A 10,052-nucleotide genomic window follows, 5' to 3' on the forward strand; every position below is an offset into this window, starting at 1 on the left:
ATGAACATGGCAGGGTTTAGGTCTGCTGTTCAGACGGTTGCTGTGAGTCATACTCACCTTGACGGCACCCAACAACAACAACATCCATAACAACACTTAACACCTCATCTCAGTCATAGGATCACTATGAGTTGAAGTTGACCGGATGACACCTGAAAACAACAATAATTTTTTTTTAAGTCCAGGAAGCTATAGTGGGTAAGGTGTTGCACGGCCAATCCAAAGGCAGGTAATTTGAGTTCTCTACCTGCTCCTGGCCATGGTCTTTGGTATCACTTGTTATGCATCAGAGAGTTGGAGAATCACTAAGGAGGATAGAAGGAGAATTGATGCCTTTGAGCTGTGGTGCTGGAGAAGAGTATTGAGGGTACCATGGACTGCTAGGAAAAATTCATCCTGGAAGGGGTCAAACAGGGCTGCTCCTTGGAGGCAAGGATTCTAAGGCTCCGTCTAACATACTTTGGACATGTTGCAAGGAGGGAAAGGCCCTTGGAGAGGGATATAATGCTTGGGAGGGTGGAAGTACAGCGCCGAAGGGGAAGGCCCTCTATGAGGAGGATTGATTCAGTGACTGGGGTAATTGGGATGGGAGTATCAGAGTGTGATTGGCACAGGACAGAGCAGAGTTTAGGGCTATTGTACATAGGGTCGCTATGAGTCACAAGTGACTCGATGGCACATAACAACAACAACAACAACAACAACAGCAACCTGCCCCTGGGGTGAAAGTTGGACAGTCTCCACCCATGTGATTTATAGCTTCGGAAACCTGATGGCCTCGCTACGAGTCATCGACTCAACAGCAGTTGTTGTTGTTGTTATGTGCCATCAAGTTGCCTGCGACTCACAGTGACCCTATGTACAACAACCCTAAACCCTGCTCGATCCTGTGCCAATCTCATTGCCTCAGACACACCAAGTAGAAAGGGGTGTTTTGTTTTGTTTATTTAACTCCATCACTTCACCCGACCCTGGCCAGGCAGACACTCCCTCTAATTCATTGGTAGGTTGTGGGAGGCTGTATCCACGATGCTTTACACTGAGGGGAGGACAGAAAATAGGATCAACTTGGCTCCCCTGAGATTTCAACAAGTGCCTTTCCACACTCACCAAGCATTTCTCTTCCCTGCAGCGCCTGTACAGGTCTGGTGATGCCGCATCCCTGCATAGGTACACCTTGATCCCCGACCACCCCGACTTCGCCCGAGCCCGCCTCAACACTCTTCATCTGAGTGATGTAAGTGGACGTGTTGTTCATGTGGCATGCACATTTATTATGCAAGCTACACCCAGCAGAAGGAAACACGGCTTGATTCTGGGTCTCCTCACCACCCCAGCTGTGCCTGAGTCCTTCTGTCAGCTCATCTCATCAAGGGCGCCCCTTTCCACCGGCCTTCTCCTTTGCCAACCCATATGTCCTTTCCCAAGGCTTGGCCCCTCCTGAAAACATGCCCCAAATATTCTTGCTTATAAGGAACGATCTGGCTACACCTCTTCTCAGACATCCAATATTCACCAATGTCACAATTCAAAGGGATCAATTCTTCTCCCTCCCGTCATCCTTCTCCATTGTCCAACTTACATGTGCACACGAAGCAATTGAAAATGCTTTAACTTCGATCAGGTACCCTTAAATCTTTAAAGTGACACTCTAATTCTTTGGTATTTTAAAGAGGCCCTTTTTTGACAGAATTGTCCAGTGCAGTATTGCCATTTGATTTTTTTTTTCCTAGCAAAAAATATTTAATACTTATTTTTTTCTTTCTTTTAAAAATTTTTTATTAATTTTAATAAACATTGACAGAGATTTTGGATTTCTATTCATTCATTGGGCCATTTGATTTCTTTACTGCTGCCTTTACAAGCGTTGATGGTGGTACCAAGTAAAATGAAATCCCTGACAACATCGTTTTTTGCCTTTATCACGATGTTTATAGGCCCAGTTGTGAAGAATTTTGGGTTTTTTTTATGTCGAGGCATTATTGACACTGAAGGCTGTGGTCTTTGAGTGTCATCAGGAAACATAGACCGGGGCTGAATGACGTTAGTGAGCCGTCCTTGATGTGAGATTCTGATTTTGGTCTTGACTATAAAAATCAGCCACCCAGAACCCAAGAATTTTCTGGGTCACAGTCAGAGAGGGGTCCTGACCCCACAAGGGTAGGCACCTCTCCTGATTGGTTCCCGGGCCCCTTCCTTGGCCATGCAGAGGGAAACTTTGGAGACAGGATGGCAACGTCTCACCTGTGCTTTGGAAAGATGCCTCCATTGAAGCGTGTTGGGTCTGAATGCATCTGGAGCTTTTGTGCGTGGAGCTGTGGCCTCCAACATTTTGTTTCCCTCAGATGTGTGCCCTTTGCGTGCATAACGGAGAAGCTGTTTCCTAAACCCAGGCTTGTTGTTAGCAGGGGTTGGAGGCCCCTGCTTGTAATAGAATAGGCGGCTGCTTGGCCAGCAAAGCTGTGATCCTCGGATAACAGGTAGCAGGCGGCGGAATCAAAAGGCGTCGTCAGATCCCAATAACACAGGCTGCGAGTGTCCGCCTGGGGCCGCGCGGGGCCTCCCAGAGCCCGGCCATTCTTCTTGCCCTGGCCTTGCCATTGTGTCCTGGGGCTGCGTGCCCATCAGCAGCTGCTTCTGTTCACCCTGGAGCTGGCTGCCTCGCAGGGGTTGGCGGGAGGCACCGTCTAGTTAGCGTGTGTATTAGTTTGTTGCATTTGTAAAGCCCTGTGGGATCCCACGCAGTGAATGCAACCGTGCTTTGTAAATATGAGTTATTATGACCATTTGATGCTTTTGAGGGATGCGAGAGGGATAATTTTAGAATAGCAGCTCTGGTGGGCTGACCACCATCTGGGGAAGCGGGGCCTCCCCCTTCGCTGAGCTTGGACAAAACCTGAGTCTCATTAATGGTCCAAGGATGGGAGAAGGCAAGGCCTCTCGGAGGAACTATCAGAGACCCGAAGCAGTGGCCACTAGGATAAAACCCACTAGTTGACGGGGGTCTAGCGTAAGGTGCCCAGCCACCCCAGGTTGGCAATAAGAATCATCTTTCCAGTGACAAGAGATGCTACGCTGCAGAGTTCCAGAACTGAAATTAGCTGCCAGGGTATGCGGATATGGAGAACTCATGAACCTCTTTTGAAATAGCCCTTCTTCGGGGGCGTGTAGAATCCACACAATTGGATCAAGTGCTCCGTGCGGAAGATGTGGAGGGAAACTGACCTTCCTGAGCAAAGAAAGCCGTTGAGATGTGGAAGGCAGCGGAAATAACTAAGAATCAAATGACTCTAATGTGTGAGGATGAGGACACAACTGTGCCCACTGCGATAAAGAATGAGAACGCCCAGGGTTCCAAATCAAAGCGCCTACGCATCTAAAGGCTCCCAGTGGCAAGGGAAAAGCCTCCACAGAATAGGAAAGCGCGGGGAGGGAGGGAGTCACACGCCGGCAAACAGTACACAGAAGAGAAGTTCCCAGCAGAAAGGGCGCCAGTGCGCTGGGGACCATCCCGATCTGGGCCACAGTCTCTAGCTGACCCATGTGGACTCCAAAGCCCACGTTTATTGGAGATGAAACTGAACTGATGTTGGAGTTTGACATTGTGTAAAATCTGATGTCATTGCCTACTCCACATAAGGCATGGAGGCTGTCATTGGAAAGCCACTCTGGTGTTTTGGTGTCATGAGGGTTTCGACTCTTATTTATTCCTCTCATATCTGTGGGTCCATAAAGCAGGTGTGTTGTTACCCGGATGTCCTTTCCCCTCCAGAAATCTTGAACTTCTAGCTGCTTAACTCAGTGCTGGCCCAGGTGATTGGATCATGGTGGCCCAGCCGATCGAAACATGGTGGCCCTGTTTGTGACCCGTCAGGTCACTCCCGGCAGTGGCCGCTTCTGTGTCCCCCGGATCTTGGCTGCAGCAGACATTTAGCTGTGGTCTCTGGAGCTGGAGCTGATGAAGAAAGTGGGGGCGATGGTGGATGATGATGTGTCTCCCATGTTTGGCCCAAGCACCTTATGGTCCCGCTAGTTCCAGACCCAGACGTGAGGGTGAGGAGAGGAGGCACTCAGCTTTCCTTTTCACCTGCCACTTCCTGGTTGCTAATCCTCCCAACTCCCAGAGAGGACAGAAGCCGCAGCCTTGACCTCCATTTCCAGGTGACAAAGGAAAGGCTCTTAAGGGCCCCGCGACCTGGCACAGCTCCGGGGATGAGTGAGCGACCGGCACTGTCTGGGGGCTGTCACTTTGTCATCCTCTGGCAATATGTTCTGGCTGCTCTCTCCTGCCATCTCCCTTCTCTGTGGTGGAATAAAGGACAGCCCTCCACTGGGCTCGCCGGACGATGCCTTTCATGGAACCATTCCCTTATCTTGAAGAAAAAAAAAAGTATTAGCTACATGAAGGCACAGACGATTTTGATGCTTCTGTCGGTGATGCCGGTCTACCTGACCACTAAGGGGATATGATTACAGACGCCCAGAGGGTGTGTGAGAACAACTTGAAAAGGGGGAAAAATGAAAGAGGAAGATATGAAATACGTGGGTCAGGTGCTCGACCAGGATTTTGACAATAAATTCCATTCAGGTGAAGGCTCTTTCCTTAGTGCCGGCACCAGGGGCGCGTATGGAACGCAGCATGCCTCACAGTGATGGTGTGGGGTCTGGCCTCGAAGCCGGGCTCAGGGACCTCCTGGGAAGTCTGTGGAGCTACCAAACACATGGCTTTCAGACCTAAGGAACAGGGCTATCAGCAGGTGGGGAGAATCAAGGTTCTGCAAAGTTGCGCATTGGCAGCTGGTGACTATAATCCTGAGCCCGGCCAGTGAATGTAAAGACAGAGAAGGCTGCGAGAGGGCTGATGCTGGTGGGAAGTGTTAAAAGAGCCAGCTCCACAGACCACGCGGGCAGGGGGTTCATCCTCATGCTGGGGGGCTCAGTGCAAGCCTGCTGATGCCTCCGTGGTGAGCAGCTCCAGTCCTGGCCCTGGGCAGGTCCCCGGGATGACATAGGGGTCCTCGGTTCAGCCATCCTGGAGCTCAAACAGGCAGAGGGTACCAGATTGCTCACAGTCTCTTATGTTGAGAATGAACCACATGGAAAACAGAGGATATTCAATCTTCTTGTTATTTTCTCAACCTAGAAAGTCTACAGAAACTCCTGGGAGCAGACCCGGGCTGGTGGCTATGACTTCAGACTGGATGCTATCCCATTCCAGACGGCTCGTGCCTCCAGAGAGATCGCCAGTGACGTAAGACCCGTGTCTTGCCCTGAGTTACTATTTGGTGGTGTTTTGTTTATCCCAGCCCTGTTGAAGGATAAGTCACCAAGCTTCCTTCAGGATTCCATGCCTGGCCTGGTTTCTTAGCAAGTGGTAGTACAGTCTTGGGTGGGTTAATGAAATTATTAATGAAACTGAACTCAAGTTTATTCATGAAGCTGTTGTTGTTATGTGCCATTGAGTCACTTGCGACTCATAGCAACCCTATGTACAATAGCCCTAAACCCTGCTCTATCCCTTGCCAATCTCATTGTCTCTGACACGCCTAACCCCATTTCGCCAGTCACTGAATCAATCCATCTCATCGAGGGTCTTCCTCTCTTGCACTGTCCCTCTACCCTCCCAAGCATGACGTCCCTCTCCAAGGACTGGTCCCTTCTTGCAACATGTCCAAAGTATGTCAGACTAAGCTTCAGAATCCTTGCCTCCAAGGAGCAGCCTGGTTTCACCCTTTCCAGGACGAACTTGTTTGTTCTCCTTGCAGTCCATGGCATATTCAATACTCTTCTCCAGCACCACAGCTCAAAGGCATCAACTCTCCTTCTATCATGTAGAGATCTAATTAATACTTGTCTTGAAGAACAGGTGAACACATGGGGGAAAATTATATACAGTAGCTGCACACGTAGACATTCAAATATAGCAGCTATTGTCATTGAAGAGGAAGATAGTGACCAAATCCATTGTTCCTCAGAAGTAGGTCCGTGCTCAGCTGTGTACCGCCTGGTACCAGTCCATGTGAGATATGTACAATCATTGAGAGCAAACATCTAGAACAGAAACAGGTTGAGCAATCAAGCCTGCGGCATGTGGCTTCGTCTTGCTGAATAGGGTAGAGGCCGGTTTAATATTATCAAACTTACAGTACTATTACATACTAGTCATATGTTGACCTTTGATAGATTGGAAACTTAAGCAGCAAAACCAAATGAGATTGGTCCTTTACTACAGCTGGTTAAGGAGTACTAGCCTAGCTTCCCTGAGAGCTGGGAATATTTTGAGGAAGAGTGGAAGTGCTGATAATAGACATAGCTCTCTCCCGATTGGAGAGTTATAATAGCAACAGTGCCCATAGCTACTACCATGCATTTGAGCAAGTTATCAGGAGGGGTAACTTGCTTAGTAAAGTAGTAGTAGTAGTAGTTGTTGTTGTTAGGTGCCATCGAGTCGAGTATGACTCATAGCGACACAGTGAACAAAAGATCTGAACCCTGTTCTATCCTGTGCCATCCTCACACTTCCTGACACACAAGAACCCATTGTGGGGTCACCGTGTGAATCCACTTGGTTGAGGGTCTTCCTCTCCCTCGCCGACCCACCACCGTTCCCAGCATCATGTCCTTCTCCAAGGAATAGCACCTCCTGACCCTCAGTGAGATGGATTATCTGCAATAAATGGCTCACACAGCCGTGGTTAAGAGGGTGGTTTAGGACCAAGCAGCATTTCAGTTTGTCATACGTAGGGTTACCTGAGTCTGAACTGACAGCGCCTAGAAACAACACGTTCAGTGGCCACAGATCCACACCAGACCATGACAGGCAGACTCATGTTGTTAAATGCCTTCAATACCTCTATGGGGGCAGGGATGCATCTTCCCGTTTTAACAGATGGGCACACAGAGACTCAGAGATTCAATAACTAGCCCAAAGCCACACAGCTAGAAGGTGGCAGACCGCATGTCTCCTGGAGCCCAAACCCAAGTCTACTGGAGCCCAAAGCCTTTGCCCTCAGCCCATGCCTGGACTTCCTGCTGAGAAGCCAAGCGAGTGGGGATAGGGCCCTCCATGACTGATCCGCACCTCTGGTCTGCAGTTCCGTTACAAGGAGGCCTTCCTGCGAGACCGGGGCCTGCAGATTGGCTACCGTAGCGTCACTGATGACCCGCGGATGAAGCATTTTCTCAGCGTTGGCAAACTCCAGAGTGACAATGAGTATAAGAAGGACTTTGCCAAGACCCGGTCCCAGTTCCACAGCTGCGTGGACCAGCCCGGCCTCCTCCAAGCCAAGCGGAGCCAGCAGCTGGCCAGCGACGTGCACTACAGGCAGCCCCTTCCCCAGCCCACCTGTGACCCTGAGCAGCTGGGCCTGAAGCACGTGCAGAAGGTCCACCAGCTGCAGAGTGATGTAAGTGCCAGCACCCTCCCCGGTGGGGCCCTCTCCCTGCTTCCCCCTCATAAGGAGCCATGGCCAAAGTCCACACTCTAACATAGACTCCAAGACCCCCAACACTTCAGTGCTGGGTACACCAATGAAAATGACTGCCTTTTGTCCAAGGAGCCCCGGCGACACAGGGATTAAGTGCTTGACTGTGAATTGAAAAGTTCTGCTTAAACCAAACAGCCACTTCACAGGAGAAAACTTGGGGGCCTGCTCCCATAAAATCATGGTGTAGGATGTCCCTGGGGTCAGTTCTAGAGTGTTTGAGGACTGCTGGGAGTCAGAACTGATGCGGTAGTATGCAACAATAACCACTGGTTGAGTCCTCATTGTGGGCCGAGCTCTGTGCCAAATGCTTTTAAAGCATGTGCCACAGAGCTCTCACAGCAGGTCCAGAACTGACCCATTTTACAGATGAGGAAATTCAGAGACGGTGAGGAATTTACTAAAGATCACTCAGAAAATGTACGGGAAGTCTGGGACGCGAACCCGCTTTGACTTGATGCGAGGGCTTGCCCGACTCTCAATCCCAGCCCCTCACTATTTCTAAGGCGTCTTAATAGCTGTCCCAGAAGTAGCCTTTGCCCTTTGCCTGGGAGGAAATTGAAGCGAAAGCCACAGATGAATTAAAGTAGCAGTTTAGACTTACACGGGGCCTTCTGACTCTCCAGCCAGCTTCCTTCTCACCCCACCGCACTCAACTTTCCACCCTCAGTGCAGTCCACACTGTTTGAACAATGAGATGCAAGACACACTACCATGTTGACCAGCCCCCAGCACAACATGCCCATCAAGTCAGCACCTCCTACTGAAGTTGAATTGACCCCCCTCATCCTGCTTTACCAACAACATAATCTCCATCCTTCAGTTGCCCTTTTAATCCTGTCTGCTCTCAGTCCTTGCTGACCTGTTCCTCTTGCCTCCCTCTTGCCCCCAAGGTCAAGTACAAATCAGACTTGAACCTGACCAGAGGTGTTGGCTGGACCCCTCCGGGCTCCTACAAAGTGGAGATGGCTAGGAGGGCTGCGGAGCTGGCCAATGCCAGGGGCCTGGCGCTCCGGGGCTCTTATGTGAGTAGCTGCAGCACCAACCCACTGCCTCCCAGGCCTGGGGGGAAAGGCAAACCCATTGTTTCTTTTCAGAGTTTATTTTTGGCCAAAGGTCAGTGGCTCTAAAGAAGTGTGAAATGCCGCTTTGGCAAGGCCCCTCATTTCGTGGGTCTGAGATGACCAGGCGAGTGGCACGTGGGTTAAACTTCCTGCAGAGTTTTCTCTGAAGTCCCAGCCATTAGTTCTGCAGAGGAGAACCTGCCAGGGCGACATCAATCTGGGGCTGGGGGCAGCCAGGCTCTGATGACTGCCTGCTCCCTACATGCTCGGAAAGGGTCGGGGACTCACTGGCTGCAAAGGTTGGGGTTTTAAACCTGACTTTATTCAGAAAAAAAGACAGCATGTCCAGATGAGAGACTGGCTTTGTTATGCGCTCATTCTTACCTTGAGGGTCCTTTTTCTTGGAAAGAAGGGCGGAAGGGGCAGTGGGGCGGGAAGGTGGACATTTTAAATGCTTCTGGAGCCTGTTTTTGTTTGTTGTTGTTATGTGCCGTCAAGTCGTCGAGTTGTTTGCGACTCATAATGACCCTATGCACAACAGCCCTAAACTCCGCTCTGTCCTGTGCCAATCGCACTGTCTCTGACACACCCATCCCGATTACCCCAGACACTGAATCAATCCACCTCACAGAGGGCCTTCCCCTCCTGCGCTGTCCCTCCACCCTCCCAAGCATGATGTCCCTCTCCAAGGACCCGTCCCTCCTGGCAACATGTAGGCTCCTGGAGCCTGTAGGTGATAAAAACAGATAAGGACTGATCTACTAGCTGAAAGTCTGGTGGTTTGAATCCATCCAGGGGTGCTTTGTAAAACAGGCCTGGGTGATGTTCTGAAAGGTTGTTGTGAGTCAGAATCAACTTGATGGCAATTAATGATTGTCAGCTAGCCATCTTATAGATGGTTTCATCTGGGCGAGCAGGGAGGGAGCTTGGTGTTAACACTGGGGTCTTGTGTTTGGCTTTGGCAGGAGGTCCCCACAGCTGTGGATAATGGTAGTGAACTTCAACGGGAAGATGTGAATCCTGACGCCACTGAGATTCTGCATGTCAAAAGGAGGAAGGCTGTGTTCTGAGGGCTGATGCCTTCCCCAAGAGTCTGCAGACAGAAGCTGGAGAGGGCATTGATGCCCAGAGACAGGCTTCACTTGGCTTCAGCTTGGGCGAGCTAGAAAAACAAGCATCTCTGCCAGACCGCTCAGCTTCTGGTGTATGAAGGCTAATGGAGAAAGATGTCTCTTTGGTCTCTATTTAGGACCAAGCCGTGGCTCACTGGTTCTGTCGAGCAGCTCATGCATCTGGGATTAAGGAATAAAGATGTACAGACCACTCCCTCTGGGCTGGGCATTCTGTTACTCTTCATCCACACGCGTTCCCAGTACAGCCAGTCTCTGTGGACAGTGGTTTTCTAGAAGAACAGTTATTGGAAGCAAGTGGGATACATTTCAGGGTGATTCCATCATCCCTTGGGTTTAGGGGAGGAGGCACAGAGGGGGGTCTCTGAAATGGT

At 50.3% G+C, this 10,052-nt stretch overlaps 1 protein-coding gene across 1 annotated transcript in view; it reads left to right on the forward strand.

The window, feature by feature from the left end:
- The window catches only part of NRAP (nebulin-related anchoring protein), a 97,159-nt gene extending 87,541 nt beyond the window's left edge, over positions 1-9,618 (forward strand). Inside the window, exons 38-42 of the mRNA XM_006880166.1 lie at positions 1,133-1,237; positions 5,144-5,251; positions 7,095-7,406; positions 8,378-8,509; positions 9,514-9,618. Of these exons, the coding sequence (XP_006880228.1) occupies positions 1,133-1,237; positions 5,144-5,251; positions 7,095-7,406; positions 8,378-8,509; positions 9,514-9,618 (762 nt within the window). The remainder of the gene's footprint in view (positions 1-1,132; positions 1,238-5,143; positions 5,252-7,094; positions 7,407-8,377; positions 8,510-9,513) is intronic.
- The last annotated feature ends 434 nt before the right edge of the window (positions 9,619-10,052 follow it).

Source organism: Elephantulus edwardii, unplaced genomic scaffold (genome assembly GCF_000299155.1).
Source record: "Elephantulus edwardii isolate Elephantulus edwardi_28Jun2011 unplaced genomic scaffold, EleEdw1.0 scaffold00006, whole genome shotgun sequence".
Lineage (NCBI taxonomy): Eukaryota > Metazoa > Chordata > Mammalia > Macroscelidea > Macroscelididae > Elephantulus > Elephantulus edwardii.